General features: G+C 39.1%; 1 protein-coding gene across 1 annotated transcript in view; it reads right to left on the bottom strand.

The window, feature by feature from the left end:
- LOC132815183 (septin-7) overlaps positions 1-19,410 on the bottom strand; it is a 115,967-nt gene extending 96,557 nt beyond the window's left edge. Inside the window, exons 1-2 of the mRNA XM_060823998.1 lie at positions 19,283-19,410; positions 10,939-11,138 (exon numbers count right to left, since the gene is read on the bottom strand). Of these exons, the coding sequence (XP_060679981.1) occupies positions 10,939-11,138; positions 19,283-19,410 (328 nt within the window). The remainder of the gene's footprint in view (positions 1-10,938; positions 11,139-19,282) is intronic.
- Positions 19,411-19,892: the final 482 nt, after the last annotated feature.

Genomic DNA, 19,892 nt, shown 5'->3' with positions numbered 1-19,892 from the left:
TATTCTTTCAGATAACGAAGATCTCCTTACAAATTTGTTTCTCAATTTCCCTCCGAATATTAGGGGGGTCTACAAAACAATCCTAATAAAGTGATCATCCCTTTCTGATTTCTCAGTTCCACCCAAATAACTTCCCTGGATATATTTCCAGGAATATCCTCCCTCAGTACAGATGTAATGCGTTTCCTGACCAAAAACGCCACTCCCCCTCTTCTCCTGCCTCTCTTTCTATCCTTCTTGTAGCATTTGTATCCTGGATCATTAAAGCTGCCATCCTGCCCATCTCTAAGAGACGTTTCTGTAATTGCTATGATATCCCAGTCTCATGTTCCTAACCATGCCCAGAGTTCATCTGCATTCTCTGTTTGGCCTCTTGCATTTAAATAAATGCAATTTATCAGTCATACCTTGTTCTCTGCTTTGTTCCTGTCTGCCTTGACTGTTTAACTCACTTCTCTTCCCAGCTGTACCAGTCTCAGATTGATCTCTTTCCTCACCTATCTCCCTGGGTCCTAGCCACCTCCTCCATCCTGACTAGTTTAAATCCTCCCAAGCAGCTCTAGCAAATCTCCCTGCCAGTATATTAGTCCACTTCCACTTCAAGTGCAATCTGTCCACCTTGTACAGTTCAGTTCTACCCCAGAAGAGATTCCAATGATCCAAAAATGTGAATCCTTCTCCCAAAGACCAGCTCCTCAACCATGCATTCAGCTACCCTATTCTACCGCTACCCTCACTAGCTCGTATCTGAGTAATCCAGATACTATTACTACTACTTCTTGTTTAAATTCCTGCCCATCTCTCTCTATGGTGTCCCTTCAGAATCCCATCCTTTGTCGTTGGCTCAAATATGTACGATGACCTCCTGCTGAGCCCTCTTCCCTTTCAGAACATTCTGCACCATCGGAGACAGAGTGGATGCTAGCACCAGGGAGGCAACATACCATTGATTTTTCACTGCTGGGTCGCTGAAACGTCTATCTTTGCCCCTAACTACACAGAGTCCCCTAACACGATCGAGCTCTTGGAACTTGATGTACCCCTCATTACATTAGAGCCAGTCTTGATACCATAAACCTGGTCATTTGTGCTACGGTGCCCTGAAAGTCCATCACCGCTTACATTTTCCAAAACAGCACACTGCTTTGAAATGGGAATAGCTACAGAAGGCTCCTGTACTACCTGCCTACCTTTCTTGGAGTTAACACATACATGACTGCGTATGTGACTTTTCTCCCTTCCTGTAACTGCCATGCATCACACCCCCTCGCTCTTGTAAATTCGTCAATGCCACTGTTGCTCTAATTGATCCATTCAATCTGACAGGATTCGCAACAAACGACATTTATTGCAGATATAATCCTCAGTAACCCTTAAACTCTCCCAAAACTCCCACATCCAACAAAAAGAGCATATCACTCTACTAAAGGCCATTTTGCTCCTTCCAATCTACAGACCAAGAAAATAGCACCATTTTACTGCTTTACAAAACATGGCTCCAGGCTAACTTAATACCTAGGCTTATATCTGTAAACTTTAACCAAGAGACAGATACAAATAAAAACATCAAGAAAGAACCCACTCTACTCACTATTGTAGAATTACAGCAAGGCTATACTTGTAACTATTTACTTATCTTTCTGTGCTGTTACCTCTCCCAAACAGGTTCCGCCAGGATCAGATGTGATTTTCGCTGTTTAATCTTTCCTGATACACTGCACTGTCCAGCGATATGTGAATTCAAACAGTAAAGGCAGCAACTGCGCAGATTCACTGCTGTGTCAATTAGCAGTGTGGGATTTCTTTCTCCATCTCATTTCCAGACCATGTGCTTGCTGCCTTTGTCTGTCTTTCTCCCTTTTAAAATGTGTTGTTTTGACTTTGTTTTTCAAAGTTCCAAAACAATTGCAACAGCATTTAACACAGTATTGCTACTCCTGAAATTCAAGGAAATCACCTCTAACACCTATAATACCTCAAAAAAAAGGGAGCGTACTCCAGCCAGAACTTTTTCTCGTCTTCCTTTAAAGAGAAAGCTGTATTTGCTATTTTGCACTTCAATAAATCTTTCCAGAAACTCAAACTTTGAAAAATCAATCCCAATACATCTACAACCTCATATGCCACCTCTTTTAAGGCTCTAGTTCCGGCCCATCAGGACTGGTGGACTTGTCAAAGTTCCAGTTCACTTAATACCACTTCCACAGTGATTGTAAATTCACTGATTTTCGCTCTTCCTTCCACCTCCTGATTTACAGCTATTGCTGGAACGTTTCTGTATCCCCTACTGAAAGGAGCCAGTGTTTCCTCCTAGATTTCTTTATAGAATTGACTTACCAAGAAATAACACTTAGCCAGGAAAACTTAATAAAACAGTCTGATACCAGAGAAGACAATGCATTCATAAAGCAGAAAAAAATACTGATCACCTAATCCAGCTCACCTTTTAACCTCTGCACCCCCCACTATCCAGCCTCTCCTAAAACCCAAACCCTTCTGTCCCAGTCACATCCTTGTAAATCTTTTCAGCACCCTATCCAATTTATTATCCCTCCGATAGCAGGGTGACCAGAACTGTCCACTATACTCCACAAGTGGCCTCAACATGTACAATCACAATATGGCATTCCAACTCCTCTACTCAGATGTACTCACCAACAAAGGCAAGCGTGCTAAATGCCTTCTTCACCAACCTGTCTGCGAAGTTACTTCCAAGGAACAATGTGCCTGAACCCCTAGGTCTGTTCCCCTAGGGGTCGATCATGAATTGTATTAACCCCTGTCCAAAACAGAACATCTCACATTTATCTAAATTAGACTGCACCTGGCACTCCGCTCGTTGGCCCAGACGATCAAGATTCCTTTGTACTGAAATAACTTTCTTCACTGTCCACTAATTTTGGGGTCATCCACAAGCTTACTAGTTATGCTTCCTTTATTCTCATCCAAATCATTTATACAAATGACAAAGAGGATTCAGCACTAATCCCTGCGCAACATCACTGGTTACAGGCCTCGATCCGAAAAACCCTCCACCATGACTTGTCCACTACTGTTTTGTATCCAATTGGTTAACTTTCCTTCAAACCCATGTGATCTAACTTGGACTGACCAGTCTACCACACAGAACCCTGTCAAAGGCCTTGCTGAAATCCTTGCAGACAATATCTACTGCTCTGCCCTCATCTATCTTCTTGGGTCACATCCTCAAAAAACTCAAAGTTTGACAGACATAATTTCTCATGCACAAAACAATGCTGACTATTCCTAATCAGACTTTGTCTCTCCAAATGCATGTAAATTCCATCTCTTAAAGGGCTCTTTTCTCTCCCTAGTTGCTCTTTTGCTATTCGTGTTTTTCTGAAATCTCTTTAGTCTATGTTTCACGTTATCTGCTAAGAATCTCTCATATCCTATTTTAGCCTGCTTGATTTCCCTCAATGTCCTGACTCCTCTTATACTCAAGAACTTCACTTGATCCCAGTTGTCTATACCTAACATATGCCTCCTTTTTCTTGACAAGGGCCTCAATATCTCTAGTCGTCCATTGTCCTCTACTCCTACCAGCCTGCCCTTCACTAACAGGAACATACTGATTAAATTCTCATTGTCTTCGTTTTGAAAGCCTCTCACTTGCCATCTGTCTCTTAATCTGTGACCAGTCTCAGGAACTTTTCAAAGTTCCTGTCTCATTGTAAACATTTGCCTTGCCCCAATTTAAAAAACTTTAACTTGTCATTTTTTCCATAACTATTTTAAAACAAATAAAATTGCGATCACCAATTCCGAAGTTCTCTCCCACTAACACTTCAGTCACTCACCCTGTTATTGCCCAAGGGGTTAAGTTTTGCTCCTTCTCTCATAGGTATGTCAACACACTTGTTGAACACATTTAACAAATTCTTCACCATCCAAACCCTTAATTCCAGAGCAGTCTCAATTTATGTGTCAAGTTAAAACCCTTTACTATTTGTAAACCTATTATTCTTACATATATTTGAACTTCTCTGTATATTTACTCAGTTTCCCACACAGAATAGTACAATCCCATCAAGGTGATTATCCTCCTTTCATTTCCACCCAGACAGCTTCTTCACTGGACAATCCAGGAGTATCTCAACACAGCAGTAATTTTTTGCCTAAATCATATAATGCCGCTCCCTCTCCATCCTTCCTATAGCATGTAAAGCTCGGAACATTGAACTGCCAGTTCTGTCCTTCCCTCAGCCATGTTTCTGTAATAGCTGTGATATTCGAGTCCCATGTTTGCATGCATACCCTGCGTTTATTCACACCAGACCTTTTGCTTGGAAATAAAAGCAGTTTAATTCTTCAGAGATACCTCATTCTTTGCCACGCTCTTGCCTGCCATGTCCAATTAACATACGTCTCAATACACCAGATGCTTTGAGAATAAAAGAGGAAGGGGGATGATTAGTACGAGAATAACATGTCAAGTCATGGTTTCAATTTCTATTACTACTTCTGCTAGAAGCATGACATCAGCTTGCTGGAATTCACCACAAAAACATAATTAATGGACAAAGTCAAAATTCACACAACACCAGGTTATAGTCCCAACAGGTTTATTTGGAAGCATTAGCTTTCAGAGCGCTTCAAAAGCTTATGTTTCCAAATAAACCAGATGGACCATAACTTGGTGTTGTGAGATTTTTAAACTTTGTCCAGCTGAGTCCAACACCAGCACCTCCACATCATAATTAAATTCACCAAGGCAAAAGAACCAGAGAACAACCAGCACTCAACATCCCCCACGAAGAAGTCATGCAAGACAAATGATGAACTATGTCATTCCACATTGCATCCACTGAGGAGGACATGGACAGATAATATTGCAAAGTTTGCAATGGCCAGCCTGCCTCAAGTCCAGCTCCAGATCAATCATCCCATACAAATACTGGTTACAACACAGTACACTGGAACCAGCACTCAATGCACTGCAATCCTACAACCTCAAGACAGGCAAATTATTCTAATCACATTTATCCACTCCATTCTATGTAATTTCACCTAATATTTCAATTATAATTGTTTCTGACTTGGCCACTAATCCTGAAGTAAGTCAGATGCAAGAGTAATTTGCCTTGATATTAATGCAGCATTGACAATGTTAGGATTCAACAAGGATTAACAACTGCAGTCAACATAAGTTGGGGGTCAAACTCTCAACAGGCTGAAGTCACACCCAGCACAAAGGAAAATGGCTCTGACTGTTCAAGGCCAATGTCAGACCTTTGCCCTAAGAACAGAATTGGAGATGTTCACTGACAATGGCATGGGGTTCAATCCCAATCACAACTCCACAGATATTGAAGCAGTCTCTATCCATGTGCAACAAGAGTGAGGTATCATTCAAGCTTATGCTGTTCAGACACAACTAACATTCCATGACCATGTACAATGACAGAATACAACCACCTCTCCATGACATTCAGTATCAATAGCACTAATAAAACCCTCAACTGAACTTGCAAGCTTGGGCATGTCATCTAAAACATAGCACCTCAAGCAATTTTCTCTTGATACTTGAATGTTCTCTCATATTGAAAATCCTCAGTTAAGGCTTGAGCACGCATATTTCTGACTCGGTCAACATGATCACGAAGAAGCCAAAGTGATGGATATTTTTCTTCACTCAAAAAATAGGACTTCAGCCAGTTGAGATTTGACCCCCAACTTCTGTTGACTACAGTTGTTAGTCCTCCTTGAATCCTAACTTTGTCAATGCTGCTTTAATATCAAGGCAAATTACTCTTGCATCTGACTTACTTCAGGATTAGTGGCCAAGTCAGAAACAATTATAATTGAAATATTAGTTTGTAGATCGCACATTTTAATTCAAATACATTAGGATTCTCTGACATTAACATCCTGGAAGTTATCATTGAGCAGAATCAGAACTACACTGGCAATATAAATACTACCATTGTGTAACAAATCAGAGGCTGGGAATCCTGCAACAAATAATTCACTTACTTACTCCCCAAAGCCTGTATACCATCTACAAGATCTAAGTTAATTGTATAATAGAACATTTTCCACTTATTTCATTCCACTCTTTGTACACTAATCCAAAGTGGCAGCAGTATGTACTGTCTACAAAATGCATGCCAACTCATCAAGCCATCTTTCATTACTTAGATGCAGGAGTAGTTGGTATGTGCAAACACCATCAACTGCAAGCTCCTCAACATCTTGACTTGGAAATTAATTGCCATTCCTTTATTGTTGCTGGGTCAAAACCCTAAATGCCCCTCCTAAATAGCACTGTGGATGCATCTATGTAACAGTGATTTACAGCAGCCATACTAGCCCCAAGAGCAACAACCACAATCAATAAAAGAACAAAAAATGCACAACCTCTCATCTTTGAATATGCCTCTTCGCTACATTCCAAATCTCTTCACTTCATCTGAGCCCTATGCACATAAACCTTCAACTATTGGAAGCCATCAGTTGATTCATCCTGCTCCATTCTTCTGTGGCTTTCATGTTCCAGAGCACAAGAGAAAACCTGGAAATGATTTTCTAAAGATAAATAAAACTCTTATTGACCCTGACCACAATCCAAAAATATTCAAAAATCTCAATCTAGTATTCTCCGAACTGACTTTTATCAATTGCCCGTCTGCAACCAGTTCATATCTTCCTGGATAGAAATCTAGCAGACAGCCAAAGTTGGTCATAAACCAACTTCAAACATTTGCAGTTTGTCCATAAGACCGTAAGATAGAAGAACAAGAGTAGGATGTTTGGTTGTTAAATTAAATTAAATTGAATCATGGCTGTTGCAACACTCCTCACATTCGCTTTCCTGTCCTTTTCAAAGAGTAAAGAATCCAGAACCAGACTTGAAAACACTTCAGGGGATCTTGGCAGTGCACACTGCTCAGCCTTCCTCAAGGAACTGCAAAACCAGTGTTAAGACCAATGGAATATTACAAACCAAACAGTACTTCACAGGGATCTTCTCATTTTAGAATAGACACTATCACTGGTTAGTTCACACAGTGATTCCTCAGTGCATAAGGTGCAGTTAAGCTGAACACCATGACTGCTGGCACTTAACTTCCATGCTCATCATACACTTACAGTACGGCTACAGGTTTTGATACTTTGTATACTAGGAGTAATCATATTGATAAAATATGATGTTTGCCCTGTTCAAGCATTAATCAACTTGGCAAAAAGATACACTAACTACCCAAGGCAACAGCCAAATCAACTACCATCAAAGTTCACTCATCTTAATAACATTGGATTCAACCAATGCATAGCAACAGGAAAGGAATTGGTCACAAATTTCGGTTGGCTGGACAACTGATTGAAATGCAGAGCCAACAATATAGGTTTAATTTCCAGAGGTTACAATGAAGGAGTCACCTTTTCAACTTTTTGGGTTTTGCCTGAAGCATGGTGACCCTTCAGTTAGACCATTACCAATTGCCTTGCGCTCTCTCTCTCTCTTATTCAAGAGCAACTCTATGGTCTGGTATGGCTATTTTACCTTTGCGTGTTAATGAATAGCTATAACATATCAGAAGTTCTATCGTTACAGCCTAGGTAGGGTAGAGAAGACAATGCATGGTACAATTGCCTTTACTGGTCAGTGCATTCAGCCGAAGTCGGAATGTCATGCTGTGACTATACAGAACACTAGTCAGACCACTTGTGGAATACTGCATTCAATTCTGTTCTCTGTTACAGGAAGGATGTTGTTAAACTTGAAACAGTGCAAAAAAGATTTCTAAGGATATTGCTGGGATAGGACGGTTTGAGCTGGAGAGGGGCTGAATAGGCTGGGGCCTAAGGGGTGCCATTATACAAGTTTATAAAATCATGAAGGGCTTTAATAAGATGAATAGCTAAGGTCTTTTTCCAAGGATAGGGGAGTTTAAACCTAGAGGCCACAGGTTTAAGCAGAGAGGAAAAAAAATATAAAAAGGGACCAAAAGGGCACCATTTCATGACAGGATGGTGCATGTCTTGAATAAGCTGCCACAGGAAGTGGAGGAGGCTGGCACAATTATAACATTTAAAAGGCATCTTGATGAGTACATGAAAAGGAATGGTTTAAAGAGATATGGGCCAAAGGCTGGCAAATGGGACTAAGTTAATTCAGGATATCTGGTTGGCATGGACAAGGTGGAGTGAAGGTCTGTTTCTGTGCTGTACAACTCTATCCTTTATATCAACCTGTTCAGCTATGTTACGTCACCTTTGGAACAAACGGGGCTTCAACCCTCATCTTCTAGCCTAGGTGTATGCACACTATTAAAACGTCACGAAAGCCCATAATACTGGTGCTAACACATTATTATTTTATTACTACTGAAGATAAGAAACAATTAGCAATTTATGAATTTGAAAATATAACTCAAGCATATTTTGCCACGTCTTGTTTGTAATCACACTTCTGGGACCAAGATAATTGCACTTATGACATTACAACATGATTATGGTGCCTGTTTGATTTGCAATTCAGTTCCTCAAGCAGTGAGCAATATTGAGTTGAGTACAGCATTCACAATAAATAGGGGTGAAGAGCAAATTCACCTCTGCAAGTTTCTAGTATGACTGGGTACATTCACTCAAAAACAATGAAAATCCACTCTGCTGAGCAGAATTAACCGTGTCAACAAACAGTGAGAGAAAGAGAGTGAGCCCGTGCACATGTGGAGGCCTGGAAATTCAAAATGGGATGGAAGAACGATCCTCCATGGACCCGATAGCGGTTATCACTTATTCACTCATGCTGTGACAAAATACAGACACTCCCTATTTAACAACATGGTGGGAGAACAATCATCTTTCAGAATGCAGCTGACTTCTCATGGTGTGTTGTTCCTCATTCTATTCAATAGGATGATCCCAAATTTGATACAAAGATTATTTGTGGAAATCTGTGTGTATTTCCCGATTACTTTCACAAGAAACATGTCAATTCTGGCCACAACACACAATGCAGCTAGACAAGACAGACAAATAATTGACTCACTACAACTGAGAACAGCATGCAAATATGCCAAGAGAATATAGCACACATCCAGAGTTGCATTCCCAGAGTAAAGCCATTGCCCTATTTCCAAGATTAAGAAAAACATTAATGAAATCTATTTTGTTTGACTTGAAAATTCATATGTTTATTATTTCCAGGTATAAATGTTACACATGTTTCAATTAACTGTCAATTCCAAAACTACATCCTCCAAGAACAATTTTGAAATGTTTTGTTGCTTTTGTTATCCTCATGGACCAATAATTTCCAATGCTGCAAAATGAAAACTACCTAAATGAGAAATACTTTAGATTAGATTACTTACAGTGTGGAAACAGGCCCTTCTGCCCAACAAGTCCACACCGACCCGCCAAAGCCTATACCACCCTGATCCATACTCCTACATTTACCCCTTACCTAACACTACAGGCAATTTATCATGGCCAATTCACCTAACCTGCACATTTTTGGACTGTGGGAGGAAACCGGAGCACCCGGAGGAAACCCACACAGACACGGGGAGAATGTGCAAACTCCACACAGTCGCCTGAGGCAGGAGGCAGCAGTGCTAACCATTGTGCCACCGTGCCACCCACTCACTTGTACAAAGTTTGCACAGCACTACACATGAAAGCTCAAATCAGCTCCAAGGCCCAAGTGATCCATGCTAGTCTTTAGACTATGAGTCTCCTTTGTCTCCTCTTCAGTGAAACTGAACATTGTTCTATTACATTCTCCTGAATATACTTTTTCCAACTTCCTTTGCAGGCTCAAAACCTTGCAAGGTAGAAATCAAATCAAAAACAAAAGACAGCGAGTACTTGGGTATGGAGTGAAGTGTACAGCAATAAGCTGAAGTCAAACAGAAAGCCCTTCAAATTTTGCAGTACCTCAAGCAAAGTATCTTTACTGAGTTCAATCAAAATTCTGCAACATGATCTATAATATAAACTTTGCAGTTTAAAGTAATAAGACACCACAATAAATAACTCTAAAATGCAAAACACAGTGTCTTACTTTTTGCAGTTAGTAGGAAAAAGGCAAACATTTCTGTTTTTGAAGAGTTGTAATTCAGAGATCTAGTAATTTCCAAAGTGCACATTCTCTCTTTACTGACACCACTTTGTATCTGGAACAAGGCAATTTCAGGCAACAAGTAACAATGTGGTCACCAATCAAGATAAACAGCTAGTGTCACTTGGATATTCACAGAAAATCAATTTGTAACATGTCTTTCATTTTTAATTCGAAAATTTTACAGCACTTAAATGGTTAAAACATAAGGAATTAAGATAGCAGAAATGTCAAAGCCTTAACATTCAAAAAAAAAGTTATTTTAATTATTGATACTGCTGTTTTAAAGGACTGCATCATCCAATCTATTAAGTTTAATGCACTCTTTCAGAGTCAGATGACATCTATTACAATCAGTTATCAAGACTGAGCAAGCATGGATAAATTCAGCAGAGTCCTGTTCAAGAATGCATACCACTTCAAACAGGAATTATTGTCAGAAATACATTTTCAGGGAATCAACAGAACAGAAACTCATTCTTTGTCATCTTTTTACCAGTTACCACAAATTCTTGCGAGGACATTCAAGTGATAGTATTGTTGGATTATTTGACCACATAGCTCCACTGCAAAGAAAATTAGTGCTGTCACCTGATAAACATAGCTTCATGGTTGATATTTTTCTTCCCCCTCATTAAATGTGGGGTCCTGAACCATTTAAGCACCCCAAGTAAACTATACCGCTCGCTTGTAAAATACAATTAGGATATTTTGGTTCAAACCGCTTTAGATTGCATCCTAAATTTGTGTCGTCTAAGTTAAGAGAATTGTTATCGAGACTATTTCTTCTTGTATATAATGACAAAGCAACAATTGCCAATTTCAATTCAATTTGAATCACTTACCTACAACCATCAACGTAAATTCAAATCCTCTTTTCACAGACTTCCTGTAGACTTGATTAGGGAGGTTGGCAAAACCCACATATCCTTCAAGATTTTTTTGTTGCTGTAACAGAAGAACCGCATTTAAATTCTCAACCAGACCAGTAAGTTTAAAGTATTGACAGCAGGAAATAACATTCCTGAGCAGAATACTGACACAACTAAAATTATCAATTCATATTTACAAAACTTCCAAACTATAATCTTATCACAACTGGCAAGGAAGCCAGATATGGCTCAGAAGCACAGATGTTTTAAAACCCATCATGTAGCTTCAGATACTTACTGCTGGGTTGAGAGATTTGAAAATCCACAGATCCGGCATTTCAGATGGCAACGAAATATCCACAAAGCAGTGAGGAATTCAAAACCATGAAGTGAAACAACCATCCAGCAGAGCATGAAAAAAGGAATAAAAAAGTTAGAAATCAATGTGAGTGCAATGATTTGTTTCAACACAATTGACAAAAATAATGTTTTAAATCATTTACACAGGCTATTATCTGCCAATTCCTAACTGAAAATCATAGCACCATTTAAAAATGTATGCATTAATTAATGCTTACTTGCAACACTAAATTATAGCATAGTTAAGATGTAAGAAATGAAAATTAATGGAGGTCATCCACTTTCTGTGAACATTGCAGAAGATGGCAACAAAGGTATTTCCCCAAATCACTTCCACCCTCAAGAGGGGTCACAAATAAGCTTTAATTCCTAGAGGCATTCGGGACTCTGGATTTAGGCACACCTGCTCATAAACACAGCAAGAAATCAATGATGTTACAATTTAGAGAGAATATTCACATTTTTTTTGAATTCCACCCTGGACTGTTCGGGAAGCCGGAAGACTACAGGAGCGCTCATGAACAGCGTGGTATGTCAATTCTCAGAAGATTGACAAAGATTGTTTTAATGCACACAATCTTATCTGGGAATCTGACACAAAGCTGGGTGGCAGGGTGAAATGTGAGGAGGATGTTAAGAGAATACAGGGTGACCTGGACAGGCTAGGTGAGTGGACAGATGCATGGCAGATGCAGTTTAATGTGGATAAATGTGTGGTTATCCACTTTGGTGGCAAAAACAGGAAGGCAGATTACTACCCAAATGGAGTCAAGTTAGGTAAAAGGAGCAGTACAACGAGATCTAGGTGTTCTTGTACATCAGTCTCACCATTAGGGCATTTACATTCACATTATCTGGGTGATCTGATCCTACCATTGTACCTGAGGTAACATTGACGTGGGGTGGGCAACTGACCTGTATAAAGGGGATGTATTTTCTTTGTTCAGAGCCTCTTTTGACTCAACCTCACGTGCTTGCGAGGAGGGTCGAAGGGGTCACCTAGCTTGTACAAGCTTTAATAAACTTTAACAGCTTGTAGGAGTTGGTGTGTGCGAATTGCATCTTGTGTGAAACACTGGGAAAAGGACCTAACAAGGAGGAACAAGTTGTTGCATTCGCAGACTTTCCTCCCACCCAGGATTTGGAACCTGTATAAGTGATACTATGCTGTATTTCCAGGTTTGGTTTGCCAAATTGGTTATGCATTTCAATTATAAATACCATCAAACAATGATCCAAACACTGCAACTCTTTCATTCCTATCATCTAAAGTTTCACATGCTGCAAGTCAGACTTCCTCTTGCCTAGAGGATGTCTCAATTGCTTTCTATGCAAGACAATCATATTAATGTCTGCTATACCAAGCTTTTAAATCAACAACTTTAAAAATGAAGTAATTAACCTACAATATTAGTTGCAAAATTAGTTCACAAAAAACTTTAATGTTCTTCTTCTTTCATGAGATGTGGGTATCACCAGCAAAGCCAACATTTATTGTTAATCCCTAATGACTCATGAAATTGAGTGACAGCTGAACTGCCTCAGAAGGCAGTTAAGAGTCAAGCACATTCCTGAGTATCTGCAATCACATGCAGGCCAGACCACATAAGGATGGCAGATTTCTTTGCTTAAGGGAGACTTGTGAACCAGATGGGTATTTACCACGATAGTTTCATGGTAACCATTACTAATGTTAGCAAAAGCTGGAATTAAAAGCTAATTTAGCTTAAATTTCCCTCAAGTGCCATCATGAAGCAGTAAATGAAACCTGTCCCATATGTATTAGCCTGGGTTTTTGTATTACTAATCCATTAAAAATTATGTGGGAGTAATGTAACTGTACTACTAAGACACGGGATTACTAAAAGATGGTCATTGAAAGATTGAATATTTTAAAAATTACAACTCAGATGTCAATGTTATGTTGATCAGACTACATTTACTGAAAAGATGGATATTTCCAGGATGCTTTTGTTAAATCCAAAAATGCACAGCTTGCTTTAAATGAACGTTTCTGATTCAATCCAGATGTTGTGTTAGATGTTTTACTTTGAACAATCCCAAGTGTCTGGCCTTTGCAGAGATTATCACCATATTTCAGATTCCAAACTGAGCCACTTAGCAATCTCCACCCAACATGTTTGCTTTGTCTGCCATAGAAGGCAGAGACACTCACATTTGTCACTTATCCACATAACAATCTTACATCCAACGTGCAAAGCCCAATACTGGGGATCCATTGTATATATAATTTGCATGATTTTGTGCAGTTTATGTACAGATAAAATGGAAAAGGCACAACAGTAACAAACAACTGGTAAGACACCTGAGTTCCTGTTTGCTTCAAACTACCAGAATCAGGCCATCAGTTTCCAGGATTACCTAGAATCTCAGAGCACTAAGTTTGATTCAAGGTTCATTTTACTGCAGAAGGTTAACTTGGTTTCCCAAATTGTGTCAACAATCATCTTAGAGGTCAAAATTTTCCACTATCTTCCAATGCACACTTGAGAATTATTTATTCAACTATTTAGCTCAGATATCAGTCTCACTATATGGCTAACAGAAAACAAGTGCCACGCAAGCAACATATTAAGCAACTACAAAATACTACCATTCCCATGACTGCAACATGGACTTATCCAGGAAGAAATTTCTATAGCACCTTTCACAATTACAGCACCTGCGTAAACCACTTTACAGCTAAGAAAATCTACCTTTCTGAACTGGTCTGGCCTGCATGTAATATCAGATTCATAACTTAGTTGACTCTTACCAGCCCTCTGGGCCATTAGGGATTGGCAATAAATGCTGGTCCAGCCAATGATGCTGACTCTTCATGACAAAAAATTTCTGAACTGTAGTCACTGCTGAACTGTAGAAAATTTGGATACACAGCAAAATTTCACAAGCAGTAATGTCATAAAAACCAAAACATCTGTCTTTGTGATATGCTTAGAGATAAAGATTGGCAGGACACGAGAAAGAAGTCCACTGTTCTCCTTTAAAATACTGCTGTGATCTGGAAGACCAGATGCGACCCTGGTTTATGATCACATCCCCCCAAAAAAAACCTCTCACGCAACATTCCCTCAATACTATATCCAAGATGATTGGACTCAAGTTTTGAAGTGGGACTTAAAATCTACAACATTTCTGATCAGACAACAGAGATCAACTGAGGCACAAATGGCATGTCGAGAGCAATGTACTACCAATTGGAGACATAGAGCCTCCAGCAGCATCTGGATATTTGTCTCAAAATAAAACAAACCATGGTAGGTAGTCAGTTCTAGATATTCAAAAGCTCTATTTATGGTCTCCACATGGTCCCATCATTAACTGGCTTCAACAGGCTGTTTTTGTAATGTTGATCCATATTAAATGCAGCAGGAGCTACAAAGCACATTGTGTGTTCTATTTGATTTTCTAGGCACCCATATCCAAAATTACAAGGGTTACACTCACCAGCTACTTCAAACACATCCTTAAATACCTTTAGCATACCTTACTCCCTCCAAACTTTCCACTTCATGTCAACATCAGCGAGAAATCTATCCGAACACACACTGCCACACACTCGTTTGAGTTTCGTATAGGATTTTGCACCATTATTTTCAATTATCATACAAGATGGCATAACAAGTGTGGCTGAACTCCAATTAAGTACACAAACATAATATCTACCTGAAGAGCAATCATTGTACTTACAAAGTAGACTAAAAATCATTGACGCTATAGCTGACAATGGCAACACTAAGCTCAAAACATATCAAAACTGATTTTAATATGCATTTATAAAATAAATTGAAATTAAAAACTGCTGAACATCTTATGTTTTAAAGCTTAGCATTTTCAGTCTGTTTGGCACCCGTTTTCAAAATGTCACATGAGAAATCTTACAGGCACGCATTTGTAACCCCAATTCTTCCGAGTCATGATTTTTAAGTCATGCTTTATAGTCAATATTGCTCAGTTTTGCCATGTCACCTGTCACAACTTATTGCAACTGCCACTAGATGGCTCAATGAAGGCTCTCTTCCAACACTGCCCATCAGTTTATTAAAGCAAAATTAATTTGTGGTATCAAAGCCCCATCTCTCAATTATAACCCAAAATATATGTAGTTTTGCAGAAAAGAAATTGAGCATTCTTTTCAATAAAGACTTGAATAGAAGTACCAAGGCATCGTAGCAAAATTCAATAACAGCAGAACGGGTAGAAAACCTTCGAGAAAATGACACGTAATCTACCAAATAACATAGATAGACCTAGTGTGCGTGCAAAAATTTAGCAGATTGAACATAATCAAGAAAAATGTGAAATTGTGCACTTCAACACAAAGACTGGAAAAGCAGTATAATGTATAAATGGAGAGGGATTGATCGTGTTTGTATGCTGTGAAGCAAATGCACAGTAGGATAAATGGAATGCTGGTGCTTATTTAAAGGGGTATGGAAAATAAAAATTGACAAGTTTTACTGCAACTGTGTGGGGTCTTCGTGAGACGACATCTCAAGTATTGTGGGCAGTTTTGAATTTCTATTTAAAAAAACTTTAGTTCAGTTAGAAACAACTCAAACACAGTTCACAACTTATTTTTGGAATAAAGGGATTGGACAAGTTGAGCCAATATTGATTGCATTTAAGAACGTACTGACAAAAAAGATTCTCACATTGAGAATGTTAAAAAGATATAAGGAGGCAGGGAAAGAGTTAAATTCTGAGTTTTGTGAAACAAGAGGTTCAGCTGAGCATGACTCAGATCAGGTAACACAGTTAACAACAGGGTGCTGGAGACAAGAACATAAAAATACAGTGCAGAGCAGCCCTTCAGCCCTCGATGTTGCGCCGGCCTGTGTACTACTCTAAGCCCATCCCCCATACTATCCCATCATCATTCAAGGATTGTTTAAATCTCCCTATTGCCGAATTAACTACATTGACATGCAGGGCATTCCACACCTTTACCGCTCTGCGTAAGGAACCGGTCTCTGACATTTGTCTTAAATCTATCACCCCTCAATTTGTAACTATGTCCCTTGTACAAGCTGGCATTATCATCCTAGCAAAAAGACTTTCACTGTCTACCTATCTTATCCTCTGATCATCTTCTATGTCTCTAACAAACCCCCTCTTAGCCGCCTTCTTTCCAATGAGAACAGACCCACGTCTCTCAGCCTTTCCTCATGACAATTTCCCTCCAGATCAGGCAACATCCTGGTACGTCTCCGCACCTTTTCCAATGCTTCCACATCCTTCCTGCCATGGGGCGACCAGAACTTTACACAATATTCCAAGAGTAGCAGGTTAACATGGTGGAAAAACATTCATTGTATAAACCCATTTAACAAGAGGAGGTGAAAAGTATTCATTATGTGAAGTTTGTTATTCATTATGTAACAGCAGATGGCTTAATCTTTACTGCTGACACTCGCTGATAGTAATGGTCACTCAATCAATATGTATGTTGCCTTATCTGGTTGCTCCTCCCTGTAAAATAACTTTATAGTTCATTGAGAAACTGCTGTTCTAGAGAAGACAGTGAACTCATGTCTCTGTGCACATAGGTGATTGTTCTCTCTCCCTCCAGGGCGCAGAATAAAGATGAAGGGGGTAAAACGATACTGTGTCTGAGCATTTTACTTCGAATGAGGGGAGGAAAACAGGACAATAGTCCCATGAATTAATAACAAAGAGAATGGACTAAAGTAATTTCAACAAAAGATCATAAGTTTATGAAAAGGAGAAAATAAAATAATTTAAATCTTTTATTTTAAATGCTAATTAAATAAATCCCCTTTTTCTCTCAATAACCACCTTACAGACACTGAAATCTCAACAAGTCCACTCCTGATCTCTAGTTCATTCAGTTGTATAGTTGTACAGTAACTGGTTATTTTTTTAACCAATGTATGCATCAATTTGATGGTACTTTCTTCTGACAAAGAATTTTCCCAAAACCATTGAGTAAGCTAATTCAGTTCACTTACTCCTCAATTTGTTTTCCTTAAACGCAAGCATTCAATGGCCTTTTAAACATGTCAAAAGAGGAAGACATCTTCATGCCTTGTGTTTCTAGAGTTTTTCTCAGCCACTCAAGATTTTTCCCCAGCCATAACATTTTAAACTGCTAAGCTGATAGCACCTTTCACTCCTTAAATCTACACATATTGTCTGAATAATTTCTAGATAGTTATTTTTGTTACTGGACTATTGTCCCAGACTAGATTAGAGTGGTGCTGGAAAAGCACAGCAGGTCAGGCAGCATCTGAGGAGCAGGAAAATTGACGTTTTGGGCAAAAGCCCTTCATCAGGAATTTGGTACCCACATGCACAGTTGTTCAACTTAGGCTCTATGCCAAGTATTTTAATAATCATTAAAAATGCATGCACCAAACTTCAGAGACTCCCCCACCACTCCAATCAAGTCTAAAATGATACTGAAACAATGTTTCATTTTAAGAAAAAATAGAAATATGAAGCAATCCAAAAGCAATATTTGATTTCCCCGCAACAGGACCCAAGATTCAAATTATATATTATGAAACGTTATCACAAAAGCCAGTATTTATGAAACTGACTGATTTCACTCCTCCCTAGAACATCTTGACACCAAGAACAGCGACCTAAGAATCTTACTCATTGACTACAGTTCAGCCTTCAACACTATTATCCCCTCAAGACTGATTATTAAACTTAGCGATCTAGGACTAACCCCACAACAAGCTTTCTTGGACTCTTCATATGGACACACTGGTTATAAAGGCCCTTCAACGTCACTTCTTCCTCAGCCAGCTGAGGAAACTTGGCACGATGGCAAATACCCTTGCCAACTTTTATAGGTGCGCCATCAAGAGCATTCTTGACTGGATGCATCACTACCTGGTATAGTGACTGTACCATTCAAGATCGGAAACTGTTACAGAGAGTGGTGAACTTGGCCAGAACAATCACAAAGGCCAATCTCCCACCTATTGAATCCATTTACTAGGCCAGCTGTCAAGGAAAGGCTGCCAGCATTGTCAAAGATCCATCCCACACTGGCAATATTCTTCTACAACCTCTACCATCGGGAAAAAGGTACAGAAGCCGGAACATACGCACCAGCCTGTTTTGAAACAGTTTCTACCTACTGTTGTTAGAATACTGAATGGACTCTCAAACTCTTAACCCTGTACCTATGTTTTTGCTTTTGCCGCTGTTTACTTATTATTTACTATCTATGATATTTAACTGTGATCTGCTTGTATTGCTCGCAAGACAAAACTTTTCACTGTGCCTCAGTACACATGACAAATTCAATTCCATTCAAAAAAATTAATTCAATTTGATTTGCTGCAAATTATAACAATTGTATCAGGATATCTCTGCATTTTACAGCAAACCACACATTCATGTGCAACATCATATTTATAGCACTAAAAAATTCTTCTGTAAACTGACTTGGAACAAAAATAACCAGCTTGAATCCTAATTTCCTGAACACATCTTTTTGAACCGATTTACTACATACTCTACATAAATAACATTTCTGAAACATTTATGTCTCAAAACCAAGTCTGACATTTCCCATTAACAACATAATAATGGAAATTAGGCCATATTCTAAGATTAGAAAGTTAATCTGTCAAGCACTACAACCTCTGAGGGCATGGGAAAACTTTAATGACCATTAAACTGGATGTGATCTATGTTGCTTTCACTGATCACATGATGAAGTAGTGCAAAACTGTTTAAACAAGGCAGGCCTCCCTAGTTATACTAAACTCTGATTAAGATTTGATCCATTTGCATTTTATATTTAAATATGCTGCAAAACAAAATGTGGCTCAGAAAATGGACCTCATACGCAGAAGTTTAAATAAGCATAGAAACCTGAGGTTTGCAGAATACAATATATGGGAAGTGTTTGAAGTGCTTCCACCCAAATGACTGAAATAGCTTCCAATTTTGCCAAACAGCAGAATGCTTTGCTGTTTCCAACATCTGCTTGCTACAAATTGCTACAGCAGGCTCCAATCCAGAATAAACTTCAGCTCTTACAATTGCTAATTTTCCAATGGGATCCAAAGCTGTAGTCATGGTTCTCCTAATTCAGAAGTCCTCAATCAGCAGTTAGCAGGACAGCCTTCATTAACAAATAAATGAGACAACACTGGGACAACTGCCGTGTCTTTCTTGTACTATGATTTAAACCTGCCTTGTTTTGACAAATGGTCTCAAGCATGCTTTCTGACAATGCAGCATTCCCTCATCTGATGAATTGGAAGTATAAATTAAATGGTCAGGCCATAAGAATGAGGCTAAATTTTAAAACTTGCGATTCTAACACCATGGGCAATTTAGCATGGCCAATTCACCTGACCTGCACATCTTTGGACTGTGGGAGGAAACCCACAAAGACATGGGGAGACTGTGCAAACTCCACACAGACAGTCACCCAAGGCTGGAATTGAACCTTGGACGATGGTGCTATGAGGCAGCAGTGCTAGCCACTGAGCCACCGTGATTTAGATCCAGGTACTGCATGACTAGTAACTTCATCAGAATTTTGATTGATAAAA

Source organism: Hemiscyllium ocellatum, chromosome 4 (assembly GCF_020745735.1).
Source record: "Hemiscyllium ocellatum isolate sHemOce1 chromosome 4, sHemOce1.pat.X.cur, whole genome shotgun sequence".
NCBI lineage: Eukaryota > Metazoa > Chordata > Chondrichthyes > Orectolobiformes > Hemiscylliidae > Hemiscyllium > Hemiscyllium ocellatum.
This window is presented reverse-complemented; position numbering and strand designations above follow the sequence as displayed.